The sequence below is a fragment of the Pteropus alecto genome, unplaced genomic scaffold (genome assembly GCF_000325575.1).
Source record: "Pteropus alecto unplaced genomic scaffold, ASM32557v1 scaffold166, whole genome shotgun sequence".
Taxonomy (NCBI): domain Eukaryota; kingdom Metazoa; phylum Chordata; class Mammalia; order Chiroptera; family Pteropodidae; genus Pteropus; species Pteropus alecto.
Genome location: NW_006439757.1, coordinates 3,860,371 through 3,881,550, shown reverse-complemented (window position 1 = coordinate 3,881,550; position 21,180 = coordinate 3,860,371). Strand labels below are relative to the sequence as shown.

The window sequence follows — 21,180 nt, the reverse complement described above, 5'->3', positions numbered from 1 at the left end:
GTCAAATTATAATGTACACCTGAAAATTATATAATTGTATTAACCAATGTTACCCCAATAAGTTTAATTTAAAAAATTAAAAAAAAAAAAAAGAATGGGAAACTGAATTAGGGTGGTGACAGCAGAAATAGGAGATAACGGGTGTAAGAGGGAGAATCTATAGTACTTGGTACTTGAAAGTGTACATATACAGCATGAGAAAGATTTAATATGAGTGACGAATAGTGATGACTTTGACAGAAATAGAAAACAAGGGATTTGTGAGAAGATAATTTTTATTTTGGAGATACTGAATATCCAGGTAAATATACTGCAAGACTCTTAGAAAGACATAATGTTTCAAATACACATATCAGAACTACTCTGGGACTAAGTGACCAAATCCTTGAGATAACAATTATAAAGCAACAGTTAGAAAGACATAATGTTTCAAATACACATATCAGAACTACTCTGGGACTAAGTGACCAAATCCTTGAGATAACAATTATAAAGCAACAGTTAGAAAGACATAATGTTTCAAATACACATATCAGAACTACTCTGGGACTAAGTGACCAAATCCTTGAGATAACAATTATAAAGCAACAGTTAGTGGACACTGATTGTACTTCTTTGTTATGATCATTATCTAATGTTCCATTCATAGTTATACATACACACTTAATCGTGGGATAGCTATTTATATATATTTGGGTATTAAAATTGATCTTAAGAGGCTATAATGTTATATTACAAAAAATTCATTCACATTATTTTCAATAAATAAATTCTTATATAATGAGACATGTCTTACATCTGGTACATTTTCCACTTAAAACTAAATCAAACCTCCAATATAAATAAAACTTGCAAGTATAAAGGAGAATATAAGCAACTATAATTATTATAAATAAAAAATTAAATGGTTTAAGTCCTATCCAAGACACATTTTTTCTTACCACAGTTCCATTAAAATGTTATTGCTGGGGTCCTAGCAGGATATTGAAGTCCATCGATAGGATTACTTGTAGCATTTTAAACCTATTCATATGGCTAAACTTTTGTAACTACGGGTGCTGAAGGACTATATAGGATTAGATCACATCTCTCTCTTTTTTAAATTTAGTAATCAGTGAGAATCTTTTAAAAATTAAAGTCTTCAATAAAATAGCCTTGATTTACATATGGCAATTAGCATAAAAAATATTTAAACACATTTTATTATCGAATTGACCATATAAACTCTCAGCTACAACAAAACTTTCCAAATAATGTAAATATATTACTTTGGTCTCATGTTTATGTTAATTACTGACAGTTCTAATTTTAGCTATGAGAAATAAAAAAGTTACAATGGCTGTGATATTAGCAAGAATGGGAGTCTTATAGACCAAAAGGTGCCCGTTTTCAGGTTGAAACAAGATCAAAGTAAGTAAATCTAAGTAGCAAGACTTTGAGCAAGAAAGATAACATAAGTAGAAGTGAGCCTTAACATGAACAAAGATATTATTTACTTAAACTTTAAATGTTTTATAACAAATCTAAAAATATTCAAATAAATATAGAAATAAGAAATGACTTCAGAAAAAATAATTTTGCTTAAAAATATGTAAATATTTTAATAAAATAAAGAAGTTAAAATTCTTAAATGATTATGGGTTTTTTTCCCAACTCCAGTTACTTCTAGTAATAGGGTATTTTCCTCTGGGTTTCTTAAAAATGATGTGAAATCACATATCCAGTACTATATTCCAATTTAAAATATATATCACTCTTTTAAGGCACAATGATTTTGTATACTCTGTATCAACAAAATTAATACATGAAAATATATTTAAATTTTAAGGTGGATTAAATAGAATTTCTTTTATCAGAAATATTTGATCAGTGTATCTATCCTTTATTTTTATTTTATCAGAAGCCAGAATTGAGTATGAATTTACATAAATCCAGACTTCCCTTTGTTTCAAAAGTGCTTACTGTGTTTTATTTTCTGGCATTTTGACAACACAGGCACACTTTAAAATGAGCTAATTTTACAAATTAGTCATTGTTTGAATTTTATTTCTCCATGGAGCCCACATAATTATAGCTGATATATTTCTACTTACAAAGTTTAAACAATATGTAATATAATTTTTGCTTAATCTGTGATAATACCATCTAAAATTATACAAGAATAAGATGGCTTTCTCTGAAAGTTACAAGGAAGGAAATTTGAAATACTACATACATTAGAATGGTGATCATAACAGGATTCAGCGTGCACATTGTTTTATTACCAGAATCATCTGAAGTATTTGCAATATACATTAACTAAAGAAAATTGTTTGGATTTTATTTTATGTAGTATGCTTATCCTTCATGTATTCCTAAAGCAGTATGTTCGCTATACATATATACATCATTATTAGAGCACAGATGTAACAAGACCATGCTGCCATTCAAAATTAAGGTGCCACATTTTTCTTACAATCAAATGGCATCCAAAATGCAATATATTGCTATGAAAATGCAGTTTTTTTTTCACAGATTGGCATTTATGAATGAGGTTAGTCATAATGAAATGGGATTTTATTTTATATAAATGGAAAAGATTTATCATAAATATATAGACCAATATATAACGTTGAAGAACAGGAAGCAGAAAGGGAACAGCGCTCTTGCATAAAGGTCAATTCTCTTTGCCGCTGTTGGAATAACAGGTTTGGCAGGGGGCGGCTTCTTGTTGTTCTTTGCCTGAGATTTCCCAAGTCCATTGTTGACTTCAATAGGTTTTCCATAGCAGTCATAATTGGATAATTCGAAATCTCTTGGTAAGCTTCCAACAATGCTGAAGTCATTAGATCTCAGGTCAGACTTAGAAGTACAAACTTTTTTGCATCTGGTCTCACCAACCTGAAAATAAAAGTTAAACATGATAGTGTATTTAGAATTTTCTATTTATAAAACACATCTCTTCAAAGGGATATTTTAAAAATCAGATATAATAGTCAACTGACTAAACCACCAGACTTCCTGAACATTTAACTCTAAAATGTATTCTATGTAACAAGGCTTATGTTATGGAATAAACTTTTGATAGGTTATTTTATGTTAAGAGATCTAAGTACAAATAAACATTTGTCTTAGGTGCTCTCAGGCTTGTGAGTTCTCAATTAAAAGGCCAATAAATAAAAGTCCAATATTTAACCATAACACAGACCATATTACTACAGTGTATGAATCAGAGAATCTTCCTGTACTTTTAACATTTGACTTCACTGTGGACCATATTTCTAAATAGGGTGGTTTATAAATGACTAAGGTATTTACTACTCCAATGAGACAAACTGTGTCTCTAACCCACACTCACAAATAAGAACTAAAAGATGGTCACAATTATCATGAACCGAAGATTTACCAGGCATTCCTAACATGTTGGCTAAAGTTGAATTAGCCAACCACACTCAGAGAATCTAATGAAATTGCGCATATTTCAGCCAGATCATATGCTATAGAGATAGTCCATTGATTAATCTCTGAATTATTAAATTTAATTCCCAAATATACAAAATAATGATTTCACACTGAACTTTGTCTAGCAATCTGAAATGCTCTTGGAACAGAGATATAGGCTAACCTCAGTGGGGTATAAGATACACAGCAAGGAGAGATCTTAACTCTACTGCTTAATCATCTGTTCTTACCCCTGAGTTCTGTCATTCACCTTTCAAATACTCACTGTTAACATTCACTGTTTTTATTGAAAAGGGAAACTATGTTATTGTATACTGTTAGGAGACTGTAGCTACTCTTTTTTCATTTTTTTTTTCCTAATTAGTATAATAAGTTGACTAGTTATATAGGCTCTATTTACATGAACTAGATTATGGTTGAATAAAAATGATGCTTAATGTAAGAAATAAAACAAATGATTCTCCAGAAGTCACTCAGGTACCAGGACACTGTCTTTTATCTGAACAAAGTCACACATGTGATTTTGGAACATCATTTATAGATAGATAGATAGATAGATAGATAGATAGATAGATAGACAGACAGACAGACAGAGACAGATAAATTTCCAGGCTTTCTATTTAAATTTCCCAATTTGAAATTTTAAAAGGCCATTTTTAGTAAGCAATCTGTCATCTAAGCTCCATCACCATGCACATATACAATGACTCACACATTTGTACTCGTATACCTTCCCTGTAAGTGTTCCAGACAGAAGATCATATTTAAAGTTCTGGTTTTCCAGGGCTGTTTGAGAACTATGTCAGGCTCAGCATGTATTAGTGAATTTTTGTAATGGTACATCACTACCTTGATTGGAATAGAAGTTGAGACCAGACTCTAAATATTAAATCTTTGCATTATCCTCTATCAGAGCAGTTTTTCAAAATCTGGGACACTGTGAGTATGCCAGTCTTTCTCTATTTCGAATTCTTCACTCCACAAGCCTTCGAGGCACTAACTTTGCTTTTGAACCACTTATCAAAACAAAGGAGTACTCTAGCTTCTGCCAATAGACTAAGAGAGCATGACTGCTTCTCAGTCATTTTTACTTTTTCACAAAGAAGGCCAAATGTAGTTATATAGAAATGCATTTGCTTTAAATCGTATTTTATATGTGGCTTCATGTGTATGTGTGGTTTTAGTACCTGTAAGTAACTAAACAAGAATCCAAATTTATATATCATAACTAAGTCACGCATAAATAGTCCAAATTTTCTCATCTGTTTTATTTACATAAACATATTCTTAGATTCTGCCAGCAATTTTAATGATTTTAGAATTTTATCTATATAATTTATTCAATGTAGACATAGAATGTTATGTTTATTCTGATAGAATGTTAAAATAATAACATGGAAAACTCTCTAAAAAGCCTCTATTTGCTTATACTAATTTTTTAATCATTTATTAAAACCTTTTCCAAAGATGTATTCGAAGATCTTGTATTTTAAATCAGTAGGGTTGTATGTGTGTGTGTGCATACATGTGTGTGTGAATTGTCACAGAAAACCTCTACTACAGAAGTAATTTTTAATGATGTGACCCAACTGAATAAGGTAAAAGATTGTTTCCTACTGAGAAGTTCTCAGGTTAGTTAAATAGCTCAGGATTCATTAACTAGTTGGCTGATCTCATATTGATCCATTTATCAGAGATTTTACACAAACATAACTTTCTTTTTTAGTTAATATTCTCTACACATAAGTATCATATCATATGTATATGAAAGTGCAAAAGAATTTACAATATAAATACTATTTTGAATAATTATAGTATCACATGAAGAGAGGTTAAACTGCTTAAAATAAAACAATAACCGTACTTAACATTTTCTTAAGAGTAAACCTCTAATTTACAATTTCTCATTTTTTCCACATATGAATTTGTGTCTCACTTTCATATAAACTTGTCACTTCTGACAATTACTGGTACCAAAAATGAGATAGTGTGATAATGAGACTGTCAAGAATAAAAAAATGATGTAAACACTTTCTAATGCTTTCAATTTTAGCCTTTAAAATTTTCCTTCTGGTCCTTTTCAGTTTGCATCTGCACCCATTTAAAAGCAAATCACCTTAAATGATATTTCTTGGTCAGAAGACTTAGGTATTATTTCATGGTGATTATGATATCTTCTACAGATGCTAAAAATATGTTCAGAAAGGAATAATCACTATATATTGTACCAACTTGAAATCGATCCTTAATTTTAAAAACATTGTTACCATAAAAGAGCAACTATGTCATTCATGCGTGGACAGCAGCTTTTATTTTTAATTTATTCAAATTTGTAGGCGTGGATATTATTTTGCTTTTATTCACAACACCTTTGTTGTAAATAACACATGGCATATACTATGTCTTGAGAATAGGATGATACTAATAACAGTAGGTCCTCAACTGTATCTATTGAATAAAAGAGAAACCTATGAGCAAATAGTAAATTAGTAACAAAAATATTGGAATAGCTAAGGAAGTATTAAATTTAGGGAGGAAAATCTAGGCAGTTATAAATGACATATATTTGTGTGCAGGCAAATTATGAAAATTCCTTTCTAAAAGCTAGATTAAAAATCATTGATCTTTCTCACACTTGATAATTTCTTTACTTAGCAAGTACAATATTATTTTAAAAAACGGCATCAAAATTTTTCTGCAATCCAAATTTCATTATTTCCTTTGGTTAATATTGTTATTCTATCTAAAAATAAATGACATATCACCTAATTGAAATTATTCAGCAAAAGCTTGTGTTCTGAAAAGCAAAATATACTGGAACAAATACGTTTTGAAACTAAAACTATAATTATATTTATCACAGCAAAACCAGTAATTTAAAAAGGCAAAAAATTTTAAATTTCCTTTTTTATATTTTCTTTCACATGACAATGTGTAGTAATCGTACTAATTTATCAAACTTACACATTTGCTATAAGTTTAATGTGTATATTAAAGCTAAGTTATTTTTGGATTCATATTCTCATTTTAAAGCCTGTCTCGGGATACAAATATTACATAAGTACAATGTTAACTTTGGAAATTACATTTTGGCATGTAAGATATAAGTAATTTACGTTTATTTCTGGATAGTACATTTTCTGGTCAACTTTTAAACTCTCTAAGCATCACTCTATGACTTTTGTAACAAAATGTCAGCAATTCCAGAATCTAGACATGTGTGCTTCTATTAGCAACTAAAAACAGAGAATTAAAATAAGGAAGTTCTTAAATATGTTGAACTTTTATACATTAAGTAATTATTTTAATGCTTGAGAGATAAATTTAAAATAATATAATTTACTCTAATATTCTGGATCCTATTTATCCTTATTTTTATGTTCATAAATAATCTTGATATGTTCTACAGTACTTCAAAAATCTAGTTCCAGTACATCTCCTTCCTTCAATACCCCAGTTCACAGAGTCTATTAAAATTCCAAGATTATCTGCACATGGCTGTTTTCTCATACTAGAGAATTTCTGCAGTCGTTGAGGCCCCAGAACATACCAGAGAATGGAGCTGATTGTGACACCCCTGGAAATCAAGCACCTGCTCTATGGAACATCTTTGCTTTCTGTCGCCAGATCTCTTGACCAGGGTCTAAGTTCGAGGGTGGGAAGATTAGTGGGTTGGAAACATGAGGAAGAAGTAAAAATGGGGTGATGTAAATGGAGGGGTTAGATATGTCAAATACATGACTTCTTTAAGGCCATGACAGCTCTGCATTTATGGAAATTTCATACTTAATCTTTGCAAAGACCAAACAACAACAACAACAAAAAGCTATGGGTTACACCATACTGTTCACTAGTTTTTGCATCTAAAGAAATATATGGGACATACTTGTCTAACATTCTAGGTATGGTGAATGATGGCACTCAACAAACTGATATAGTATGAAGCCAGAATATAGGCAAAGAAGGCAAATTTTCAAGATTATAGGATAGTATAGATCCTCAATGGAAATGGTCCCCCTGGTTTACTAGTCTTCCTGACCAGAGGGCATCAATCAGGGGCACTTTAGGCTAAGTGAACAGCTATCCTAATCCGTGAAGCATCCTGTTGCTCCAGGATTTATCAGTAACCGACCCTAGAAACACTGCCCACTATTCTTAGACCTATTATCAAGTGCAAGACAATGTAAGGCAGTTAAACCTGTCCAATTCTTCCCTACTCACCACTGGGGTGGACAGATCCCAAACTATGGGGATAGTATCCCTGCGGGCCAGGCATCCAATGAGTAAGTAGCCTGCTGGTCATGTTCTGTGTGAAGCTCTCTAACCTGATGGGGAACAGGGGGTTTAATCCAGAGCATGACTTCCCTAAGCCTTCAGTGTTGGTGGAAGAACACTGCTTCTCCAAAAGCCCTCTGGCCTTTCACTAAAGCTTTTCAAATGAGAAACAGGAGGAGGTCTGTAATTCTGGCAAGGCTTCCACATTGGATGGTGACCATCAAAGGAGAGTTGTATCATTAAATCAACACCTTATCAAATTCCTGGAATTTTGATAAGATGTGTTTTTTTTTCTTAATTAGTTTGTAACCTAAGTGTTTCATATATCTTTTCCAAAAATTATGTTGGCCTTAGTTCCTTTACATCTGTGAGAGAAAAATGAGTGAATACCAATTCTATCAAACATTTATTAAACCCACAGAAAAATGTCTCTCTCCTGACACTGCAGAGAGCCATGATGGGGGAAATGATTTCGCTGGGCGATTTCATTCTTACCTGCAAAGTGCTAATGTGAACTGGAGTCCCCGTACCATTCACAGTATTCTTTTTAGCTGCGTTTCCACCTTTCCCATCTGCTTGCTCAGCCTTAGCAATTCTGGCTTTTTCTGCTTCAACTCGTTTGGGGTTATTCAGCATCACCTGAACAACAGCATACTCCACCAGGGAAGCAAACCCAAAGAGAAGACAAGCAATGAGCCATACATCAAGAGCCTTCACGTAGGATACTTTGGGCAGTTCAGCAGCAAGGGTTGTGCACTCAGAGGCCAAGCTGAGTACTGAAAAGATACCTACAGAAACAGAAGTAGGAGTTAGAGTTGCTGTTTACCCCTGTGAAATCTCCTGCAATCCTTACTCTGACTAATCTCTCTCTGAAAACTTCCAAAGGGCCATGAACAATTCATCAGGTCCATTTAAAGCTCAAAGAGTGGAAGAAATAATACATATATACTTATTATGTAAGCATTATTACATGTGGTTGTGGATATTTGTAAATACTCAGCATTTTAAACAAAGAAATATAAATTTAAGCCATGCTTTAAAAATCATAATTTGTATCTGGTTTAAATATTCAAGATATCTAAAACTATTCTATCATATCACTGAAGAAGCAATGAAGTTTATTTCATTTTCTAGCATTATTTTAGACAGTTCTAGAGCTGAATTTTCTCCCATGAACAACTAGATTGGAACACAAATAGAACATATAAAGCAATTTTCTGATAAGGGTCACAATTTTAAAAAATATAATAGAAAAGACGAAGTAAAGAACATTCTTGGTTACTTCAGAGAAACAAATGATTCCAGTTTTTCAGGGAAAGAATAAAATTCTGCTATACATAATATTAACCATATATGAAAAGCTAACTCCAAATTACCCTTGGAAGCCTGACATTTCAATTTATATCACTGCATGACAGAAAGATATTTCTAATAAACAAAAAATATTGACTATTTTGGGGATATGCATAATATTTTTGACAAGCTTAAAATTTTAAATCTAGTTTTGGGTGTTTTATTCCCAGAACATTATACTGCATAGTTAATTCTCATCCCTTGAAGAACTAATCTGTCAGTTGTCATTGTCTTCATCACAGATATATGACCATTAGAATAAAATTTTCCACATTTTTGATATAGATTTGGTTTTTCTTAAGATGTAAACCACCAAATTTCTTATTATTCAGATAAAGCTGTCATTTTCATCATTTCTTTCCTGGTTTCCTACTCTTTAAAATCTGTAGTTCATTGAATTCCTCCAATAAATCAGGAGGGAGTTTTCTTTTTACGAGGCTTTTCTGATGGAAGAAAAAAATGAAATGCTGCAACCAATTAGCCACTATGAAGTTACATATCACATCCTTACCTATGTAAGTTACAAGCGATATTCAGAACACATGCACACGCACACGCACACGCACACACACAGAGTAATGAAAAATTTTAAAACACTACAAATGAAACGTTCTGTTACAATGTCCTTAGTTTGAAGTTTGTTCACTTTACCCATTAAATGGGCTCTTGATTATTTCCCAAACACAGAGTGGTAACTTCTATACAGATACAATGTTCAAGTCTGGCTAATGGTGGTTCTGTCACAGAACATTAAAAATAACAAATTGGGGAGGATGGAAAACCTGCACTTAAGCTCTCTAGGTATAGCTGATGATATATAGCACACAATAACTGATGCTTAGAAAAATGATGCTAAGTCATTTTTAAAAAGATAAATTATACTCCATATTCCTTGATTAAGAGTGTGAGATAGTATATAATATGACTTAAAAGATTTCTATAGAAATTACTTGTTTTTAATTTTGGCACTATTGGGAATTTTAGGCTTTAGTTATTTTAGACTTTAGGAAGTGAATATCACTTACTAAAAATTATTTCATAAGTCCAGATAGGATAAATGGTAATACCCCAAGAACACAAAGAGTAAAATTTAGTTTAACTATAAAATACAGACACATGGAGAAATTCTAGTTCAGTGTCAAGGTTTGAAGGAAGTCATAAAAAAAAATGTTGCCATCAATTCCCAGACTCATTATTTCAAAACAGTTGATGAAATAGTTGGTGAATGAAGACGTGACAAATTCCTGACATGGAGAGAAGCACGGCACACTTTACCCAGGGGCACTCGGGCAGCACTTGCATCTGGGTTGATCCAGAAGGACAGCCAGGAGAGAACCACAATCAGCAGGGTTGGGGCATAGACACCCATCATGTAAAACCCGACCTGTCTCCTTAGGGTGAAGATGACTTCCACGCAAGTGTAGTACCCTGTCAGAAACAAACATTAAAAGTATGAGGTTCTCACCCACCTACAACTGCGAAAATCAATAATGTGCCTGCCTATAAGTTATGTCACTTCTATGTGAGGCAATTTCACAAAGTAAACACACAAAACCAGGGTTTTCTTCTGTAAATATATATAATTGATGTTATCTAAAAGGTTAACATTATGGGACCGGTTTCACCTGACCTTTGGCAACTTCATCGACATAGAAACAGACATCACATTCAGCTCTACTGTGTCACTGTTTCAGCTTTTAAGCCTTTGTTCAGACAATTTGCAATGGACTTAAACTTTTCATTATCCCTGGGTATTCTCAGAGCAAATGATTTAAAGGAATTACACAGGGAGCAGTAAATCAAAGTAGAACAAGTCTAAAAAAAAAAAACACTCCTGGACTACATATTGTCAGTATAATTTTTCAGCTATGTGTACTACTTATCTAGAACGGATGGCAGTTTACAATATCTCATATGCATATTTAAGTCTTAAAAATTAGGAAAGTATTGGAAATAAATATTATAAAGGATATAAAGTAAGTGTTTTCAATCTATATGGATAAGAGATTATAAAGTGCAATCATCTGACATTCCTCTCAATTCTCTCCCTTCCTCTAATCCAGGCCCTCAAACATAGTCTAATTAAGAAAAAAAACTTCATTTTCAGAAGCTGAAACACATGCAGAAATTGTTTTTCAACATAATCCTAGAGCTGCCATGACATCAACTACTCCTCCAAATTAATCACAAATTATGAGCAACCTCTTAATACCCTTTGCTGACGAGAAAGAAAAGTGACAGAAATATTCTTCTAGCACTGGAGTATTTCCAGATGTTTATTTTTTAAATGTTTTAATTTTTTCAGTTAACATTTAAATACAATATTTAATGCCTTAAGCACTTAAATAAAAATGGCTGACACTGATTTACCTGGCGACGGTCAGCAAGTCCATGACCTACTGAATTTATAACTAGAAGTTTATACCTCTTATTCCCCATCAACTTTTTCACCCATCCTTCCATGTCCCTCGACTCTGGCAGTGTTATAATGAATGTAACACTAGGCAATTTGGAGATAAAGTTAGTTTAAGTTATCTGTGATTGTTGACCTTCAAATAAATCAACAGGTTACATAACATAATGTAACTAGATTATATAAAATATATGTAAATAGTTCCTAAGGACTATTTGCTAATCTGTTATTAAGAAATTATATATAACATTTATATCTAAATAGATTACATAACACCTACATAAAAACAGTCCCTAAGGACTATCGGTTATTTTATTTGAAGGTTAACAACCACAGATGTTTAAATGAACTTTATTTCCAAATTCTCTAGTGTTGCCCTTATTATAATACTCTTAATATTGCAAATATTCACTCTAGCTTTTAATATTGTCAGGAATGTTTTAAATTATATTTTTGTCCTTGATGATATCATGAAGGCAGCATGTTAGCTCAAACATCTGATCTCTCTAAATTCTACATATTACAACATATATTTTTATTTTTGCAAAGTCAAAATAAATGTTAAAATAAATGTAAACTTTATATCTATTCCCGAATATCTATATCTTGATTTACTTCCTAATATACAAGTAGAACTGTGTAGTATTTACAAGTTGAATTGATTATTAGTATTAATAATTCAATGATAATAATCAAAATCCAATCACTTTTATTTATATTAAGTGAAATAACACTATATTTAAGAATATAAAACTGCTCAATAACCTATAACTATCAGTAGAGAATTAAAAGTTGAATATTTATCATACTATAAAAGTATTGCAGTAATTACTGTATTTTCATTGATATAAAAGCTTGACGCAGTTTAATGAACGATATTAGTTTGTCGTGCTTTTCATAACTAGCTATTCCATAACCTAGGCCAAGAATATTTTACAAGAATATTTACCGATGTCCAATTATTTCACATTTATTGTTTCTTGTACAACATGAAGATCGATGCTTTTTAAAGTTAGGAATATGGGTCAACCAGTATTTAAAAACTGCCCAAAAGACAATAGACCAGTATATATGGATTACATTGTTCATATCTATAATGTTTGACCCAAGTTGAATCTTACTAGGAGTAGAATTTCTTGGCAACATCTATGAGAACCACAGTCTGGCAAAGTTCATAGTACTGAAGTAAAAACTGAAAACCTCTTCCTACCCAGAATTACTTACAGAAAATCAAAATTCTCCAGTAATAAAAAAATTTTTAAAAACTTCAGTGAATGTAATTTTATGAGAGATTTAAATACATAAATGTAAATATAAACTACTTATCAATATTGACCTTATTTTTTAACTAGTTTTCTTCTATTCTGCCCTTACTGTATATTAATATTAAAATGAATCTTTAAAATAAGACTTAGTTTTACTTACACAATATTACTTACCAGTGCCTTTATAGTATTTTGTACAGTTACCATATTCGATATCCTCCTTTTTAATATCAAATTGAGGCAAGGCAATTTTTTCTAATTGAACAGGATCCCCTGACTGCCAGATAAATCGTAAATCGTCAGTGGTGTAACCAACTATAAGCAAAAATAAATAAAAATATTAGTTTGAAATATAATTATTAATGCTTTTTAAATATTTTAATAATTTAAGTATTAAATATCAAAATGTTAAGAAAACAGGGACTTATACGAAATTGTTGTAAGAATATAGAAATGTAAAATCTATGGCCATTGATGAAAATATTAGCACTGAAGTTACAGATAGTTGTGTTAAAGAAAGAACAAGTTAAAATAATCAGTATACTGCAAATAGTTAAAATCCTAAAGTGTCATATACAGTAGTACATTACTTTGTCAGAATTCTGAAATGTCATCAGTAAAAAAAAGTAATAAAGAAGTGATACTTGATTTCTGAATATATGCATTTACAATCATGAAATATGCTACCTAGAAATTTTTAAAGAAATGTAAGCATCGAAATATTTTTTTTCCAAAGTTAACGACAAACTTCTCTAAAGGAGCAACATTGCCACGGGACAGCAATAAACAATCCCCCAAATGGACACCATTATAGCATTCGGAAGCATATATTTTGGCCTTAGGTAACGTGGCTACTATTCAAGATCACACAGGGTTTTGTATCATATAGTAACTCGCTGTTCAACTCTAATGTGCACATATTTTTTAAAGCAATTCTTTAGTTCTTCTGGTAATATAATTGTATATAAACAGTTGGAATTTTTTATACAAATACATACTGACACGCAGGTACACATATGTACAACGCATACACCAATATGGACATACATACGCTTACATCTGGAAAATCTCATCTTATAGAAAGAAAGCAATAAATATTATATTGTTCAAATTTAGTATCCAGGTTCAGTAATTTAAAAAAAAATAAGCAAATGATTACCAAATAACTTTAAAGCATATCATTTAGCAAGCTTATACAACACATTTTACAAGGTTACTATTGTTTATTCTCTGCAGAAATAGGTCATGGTATATAGGTATTCGGGCTAAAGATTTCTTACATTAGAGTTAATTTTTCAGGCTTTATTTTCAAAAGATAAGCATCATAGTAAATTAATGAATATGTTTTAGAGATAAATAATTATTTTAGTTAACACATCTAGTACATCTTTTATTTCCTGAAAAATATATAATCATAGAAACACAGAAAATCCAATTTTGTAAAAAATCATTTTTTATACATCTATAGAAAGTGAATGCTTAGTAGAAGTCAGATAACATTTTTTAAATTTTTTCCAAATTTTCTGCTCTAAAAATATAGTTTTAACATCAAAAAGTTATTAGAATATAATATTCTCCTTTATCTTGCCTATATTACTACTTCAAATGAAAATGGTAATTGAAATAGTTACAAGTGTAGACCTACATCAATTTAATTGAAATCAAAAAGTAGTACCAAAAGGATCTGTTTTAGTACAATTAATAGAGTGAAAGATTAATTATAATTTTCCTAAATAAACTATCCTAATGACTATTTTTAATTAAAAGCATTAGTTTTACCATTGTTATTTAAGATATTAGTAGAATGCATTGTCTAGAAATTTTAAACATTTTTGTTCCTATAGTCATTTAGTGTCTCATTTACGTACAGCTCTCTAGTTGCATCTTGCAACGTTGTGTGTCCATGGGAAATAAGGTCAAGTCCAACGGACATGAAAGAGTAATAGATAACCTGAAAATAGAAAGAGGTCTTAGAAGTCATTTAACACATTTCTCTGTGATACACTGATTTTAAAAGGAAAATATAAATGTACAAACACTGAAGATAAAAGTGTACCTCATGCTGACGAGGACATCTCCATCCCGAAAAATAAAGAGGAGGATATTTTCCTGCGTTACATCATGAAAATTGGCACTTTTTTCATTTGCAAAAAATAAATCAGGTTTCCACAGACACTTGTACATTGTGGGATCCACTGTCAATGCATCCGAGCCCCGAAAATCACTAGGGAGCTTCAGCCTGGGATCATTCCATTTTTGTCTCAGGAAGATGTTAACTCTGTAGTCCTGGAGGAAAAAAAAAAAGTGTAGGTGTGGGTATATTGCTATTTTTGAAGAATGCATCAGTGCCAGAATTAAAAAGGTTTCAGTGATTAGCAGCAGAAGTATTTTTTCTCTTCCAGCCTTAACCAGGATCAAAATAGCTCGGTCTCAAAGTATGAAGAGCCCCATTAACAGTAAAAAAAAAGACTACTCTGTTTATCTAATTACTCTCGACAGACATTTCCCTAGTACTTGCTAGCTCAAACATCAGAATATAACTTTATCAGTAATTGCTTTACCTTTATGTAAACACAAATTATATCCATTGGTTTGGTGATGTTATCATAAAAGCATGAGAATTGCTAAACATTACCATTATTCTTCCCCACAAAAAGTAGAATAAAACTTAGTTAAAGATAGATAAAAAGTCAAGGGGAAATATTTTTATTTGTCTTTTGCTGAGTAGAAAACTACAAAAATTATATGTATTCCTGAGACTATCCTTGACTGTTCATACATGTAAATGATTATTAAGAGAATTTGAGATAATCAAATGAGATTTGGATTATACAAAACAGATGAGAGCACATGCAAAATTTGTAAATATTGTTATATTAGAAGTATAGTAGAAAAATGTTTGGAAATCTACTAAATAGCTAAATATTTTATTTTAGTTCTCTGCCTATCTGAAAAGTTTTAATTTTAAAACTTTGTAAAAGTTGAATTATATCAAAACATATAGATTTAAGGATATGTGAAGCTAGAAACGTGTTTTATATTTGCCAATGAAATGCATTCTGGCAAAATTGAGTTGTTAGTATATACAGTGAAACTCAGCATTGAGGCATCAACCCTAGATCTTTTAATTTTAATTTTATATACCGAACTCAGAATATGCACAAAAATATTCAAGGTATAAATTATATTGGGATTCAGCTTTCTTATATTCAATCATTTAAAAATTCACAAAACACTATCTCTCCATAACTTTTTGACATGATCAAAATGAATTAGATCATAAACTTCAAATCAAAGTCCAAATATTAAATAGGAAGAGATGACAGATCATCTTTTATTAAAGTATAAGAGCTAATTCATTTCCATGAAACAAATACACATGCTTTCTATATGTATAAAAGATAAAATGAAGCATAAGTAATGGACTCTAGAAAAGCTTTGGGAATTTACTTTCTCATATGATCTTCGGACCACCGATAGTAATTTAATCTACCTATATCTTATAGCTACTCTAAACTTGATTATAAAAAACTTCAACATACAAATTAATTCTTAAAAATTATATGCAGATAGTTTTGGAGTGCCAAAGTCAAATAAATTAAGGATTAGATTAGCTGATATTGAACATATTTGCACCACAGGGGAGAACAAAAGGATAACATTTTCCCAATCAAATGAACATGGAATCAGAAGAGAGTAGAAGAGGCCTAGAACCAAAGAAAATGAAGATTTGCATTGCACAGCTACATGAACTTTTTGTCAAAATATATGCATATCTTAAAATTCACAATGGGACTTAAATTATTACTTCATGTCTGACTGTGATCGTGACTACAAAAATTAACCCAAACATATCCAAGATAAATGACTATCTATCTACATCACATGGTAAGCCTTCTGGTAGACAAAAGGTTTTTATCTATTCCACACAAACATGCATGGCCCTTCACTTGCAATGGAATACTCATTAAGTTCAATCATTTTCTAATAAAATACCAGTTATGCTACCTCAGCTAAAGCACATGGTTGATACCTACTTGACATTATTTTGAGTACTCAGCAGTAGTTAATGTCAAGTTATTTGCTAAAAGCTTTCTTGTAATGATCTGCCAAAAGTCTTGGTATTCTAAATGTACGTTCAGTGAAATCTATTTTATTGTCTTCTCTAATACTGATCAAATTTACATCTTTAAACTGTGGTATTTAAAGTACACATTCGCAATATTGTAGTAAAATACTATGTCCTTAATTTGTTATCAAGGATCAGTATTAAAAAATAAGCAGATGTGATTGCCCACATATCTATTATAAGCTTGAATTAAAGACATAGCTCCTTATTTTGGTCAATGACTATTATATGAAAATACTCAAGATGAATTCTTTTTTATTTACTTAATTTTTCATTTATTTGCATTCATTACTATATTATCATTATATGAGTATTTACTATATGCTAGTCATATTTGGTTAAGTGCTTTACAAAAATACAAGTATTTCTCAGAATTTATATTATGAAAATGTTCTCTTAATGATCTTATATGCTTCCTATTACTGGAAAGTAAGACAAAAGTATCTCGTCATGTTTTTCTTTCTGTCTGGCACCTAGGGAACTGAAAGCTAAATCCTATAGCCAACTGAATTGATTTAGCTCTCAGATCCTAGTATGATTATCATTGTATGGCTCTTGCACACATAGTACTATTTCAATTATTTCATTGTATTTTTGTTATTATTTTTATATACCTCAAATCCTTTCTAGAAATAAGGATAGATGAAAATATATAAAATAATGGGTGAGAGATTGTCATGTACTTAACTAGAGTCAGCATTATTTGGATGCAGCTCATAAGCAACTTTGCCAATGTGGCTTCTAGATTCAGGATGCTTTATTTTAGACTAATATTAGGTTTTCTTATTTTAATAGAATGTTAAATATATGTATAGAGATATAAATATTATGATTGCTTTCGTATTCTTTATCTAAATCAAAACAACTACATTTTGGAATGTGTGTTAATTTGCTTCTTAGTAATTGATTTCTAAAGACATTATATAAATATTTTATAATAACATTCAAGATATCATGTTAAATATATGTATAGAGATATAAATATTACGATTGCTTTTGTATTCTTTATCTAGATCAAAACAACTACATTTTGGAATGTTAGTTTGCTTCTTAGTAATTAATTTCTAAAGATAGTATATAAATATTTTATAATAACATTCAAGATATCTGACAGAAATTAAAGCAACACTTTAATCTTTAAGTTCAGTATGTTTTGCATAATTAAAACATAAGCCATCCTATAACGTTTGGGGTGGAACTTCAGAAACTAGGCCTGCATTATACTGATTTCTCCTTAAAATCTCCATACATGAGCACATTCTTTGGGGGAGCACTATTCTGTGTTTCCAAAATGGTGTGGTTAACTCGTCTAAAATTATGTAGCAAAATTATTTTTCTTTTTAAGTTTTTATAGCAACTGTAATAGTGTTTCTGCATATGAAGTTATTTTTTCTAAATTCTTCTTGAAGTCTAATCAATGTTTCCACACAAGAACATATTTATATCATTTATCAGTTAATAAGTTCAAAGCATTTTAATCAGCAGAAAGCTGATTAAAGCCCTAAATAGTCCTACGTGGTATTAAAGGCCCTGACAAAATAAAACCTATATGTGGGGAAATTTACAAATGATATAAGAATGTTTTAATTCATAGTCAACTCCCTTTTTATTCTACATATCATCACAAATAACTTTTTAAAAAATTATATTAATCAAATTATAAAGCCTAGTATAATGGAGTCAGCATGGGCTTGGAAATATAAAAGTCCTGATTCAAAGCTCAGCTCTGAATCTTAGAAGCTTTGACCCACAGCAAGTTTCCTAACCTCACTGAGCTTGGTTTTTTAATATAAAAACGTAGGAATACCAATATCTTCAGTGATAATTAAATACTCAGGGTAAAAGATTAATACAGTACCTGCTATATAAATTAGTTTTCTTTCCACTTTACATCCTTAAGAATCCAGCCACAGAATTCATCAATTTTCTTTCAGAAAACATTTAAATTCCTCCTAAATACCTAGGTGAGTGGCTCATTAGCTCATTCATTCAATTCAGAAATTGCTTATTAGCCATATATTCCTTTTCATGCTCTGGGTAATAAGGATACAGCTGTGAGTACTCCTGGATTTCACAGAAAGAACTGTAAGGGATATTGACCCTCAGTCAAATATAAAACAATTTGAAAAAAGCTAAATCAAGGGAAATAGTTTGCAATGGGGCATCTAATCTAGACTTGGAAAATTAGGTAAAAGTAACCGAGTGAAATGGCACCTACACTGAGACCTGAAGGGTCACAGAAGTTAGGCAAGTCTGGGTCTGAATTACGTCCTGCTCTTTGGCCTAAGGCAAGTTATTTAACCTCCCTGAGCCTCAAATTCCTTGTCAATAAAAACAGTCCCAGGTTATTCAAAAGAATTAAGTGAGATGCTATATCTAAAGCATAAAACCTGGCACAAAGAAAATACTCAAGAAAGTTACTAATCTTATTATATGTTTTATTAACATTATCATATATCTATTATCACCACTTTGAAAGGGCCAAAATTTACAAGTGACGTCATTCCTAGCCTGTCACTATAAAGATGCTGCCTAGAAGTTTTAATTGGTTCCTAAACATCAAAACTAACATTAGTTTTATTAATTCTTTGAAAGCTTTTTAAAAAGCATTTTTTTGTGCATTAGATATCAAGCTCTATGGTAGCTACTAGCCACACAGAGATCAATACAACACAGTACTAGAAAACAAAGCTGAGGTTACTGGACTTTTATTCATATCTCACTCACTTAAGATACTTTGACTAACAATGGCAAAATTGTTTTATGAACTAACAACATAAAATATCTACATGTAATTATGTTCCAGACTAAATTTAATGTTTACGAAAGAGTCTCAGTTAACAATCGGTTTTTCTGTGCTGTTAAACATTCCTTCCCTCCTTCATTTATTCATTCATTCAAAAGTTACGCATTAAGGTCTTCCTATGTTCAAAAGTATAAGCTATTCCTTTGGGAAGTAAAAAACTTGAGCCATTAGTCCAGGAGGGATAAAAACTTGAGGTACAGGCCCTCAGGAAGTGATGATTAAACAAGTGAGAAAATAATTGATAAGGACTCTAAGGATGATGGTACTTAATGAGAGAACAAATGTTTACTTCAGAAACTGGGGATCAGCAAAGGCTGTAGAATGTGTCTGAGGAGGTTCTTGAAGAGTGGGCAGAATTTTGGCAGATGGTGACGTCAAAGAAGGGCAGGATTAAAGACAAAAGCAAAAAATCATTGTTTCTTAAGCATTTCATCAACGACACAAAAGAATCACTATGAAAATATAGAAAATGGCAGAAACAATATCATTACTAAAAGAGGCCAGAGCAAGAGACAGAGGTTTTACAGTGATCAGTGAAAAGGTAGGAGTTAAAATCAAGACCAAGAAATATACAAAGAACTCTTAAAATGCAAACAAACAACCCAATTAAAAAGTGAGCAAATTATCTTAACAGACACCTTATGAAAGATTTTATGGCAAATAAGCATATAAAAAATGTTCTATATCATGTCATCAGGGAATTGCAAGTTAAAACAAGATATGATGACACACGTATTAGAATGGCCAAAATCCAGAAAACTGACACCACCAAATGCTTACAAGGATGTAAAGCAATTCCACTCCAAGGTATATACCAAAAATAATCGAAGGCAGAGACTGCAAAAGATACTTGCACACCCATCTTCATAGCAGCATTATTCACAGCAGCCAACGGTGGAAGTAATCCAAGTATCCGTCAATAGATAAATAGACAACCAAAATGTAGTATATACATATTCATACAATTAAATATTATTCAGCCATAAAAAGGAGTGAAATTATGATACATGTTACAACATGAATGATCCTTGAAAATATTACCGAAAAAAAAAAATCAAGACTAAGGAATATTACTACTTTGAGTGAGAACGCAGGGCAAAAAATTAACCCTGGGGACGACAAACAGTTAAAGGGCAAGCTAGAAGACTGAGACAAAGAAGAAAACCCTGGGAATGTGATTTTACCAAAATAAAGGGGCAAAAGCTTTGAGATAGTCAACAGCAACAAGTATCTTAGAGAGTCAAGTACAATCAAACTGAACACTTTCAACAAGTGAGGAAGACATTCAAGATTTTAGCAACATTTTTTGGGGAGAACACCAAAGATGATTGCAGAGGACAAAATTTCCTATATATAAGATGGAAATAATATATACAACATAGGGCTTTTATAAGAATTAAACAAGATAATATATATAAAGTACATGAACTCGCCTGGCCTTATTAAGCACTAAACAAGTGTTTCTTTTTACTAGGATATATCCTTTATGCTGTTATTA

At 31.2% G+C, this 21,180-nt stretch overlaps 1 protein-coding gene across 11 annotated transcripts in view; it reads right to left on the bottom strand.

Moving 5' to 3' along the window:
• Window positions 1-257: 257 nt before the first annotated feature.
• The window catches only part of GLRB (glycine receptor beta), a 52,816-nt gene continuing 31,893 nt past the window's right edge, over window positions 258-21,180 (bottom strand). For all 11 annotated transcript variants that reach the window (XM_015593301.2, XM_015593302.2, XM_015593305.2 and 8 more), the window contains 6 exons: window positions 14,804-15,033; window positions 14,616-14,698; window positions 12,922-13,062; window positions 10,345-10,497; window positions 8,212-8,504; window positions 258-2,880 (listed from right to left, as the gene is read on the bottom strand). In XM_015593301.2, coding sequence (XP_015448787.1) covers window positions 2,584-2,880; window positions 8,212-8,504; window positions 10,345-10,497; window positions 12,922-13,062; window positions 14,616-14,698; window positions 14,804-15,033 — 1,197 coding nt within the window. In that variant the 3' untranslated portion in view covers window positions 258-2,583. The remainder of the gene's footprint in view (window positions 2,881-8,211; window positions 8,505-10,344; window positions 10,498-12,921; window positions 13,063-14,615; window positions 14,699-14,803; window positions 15,034-21,180) is intronic.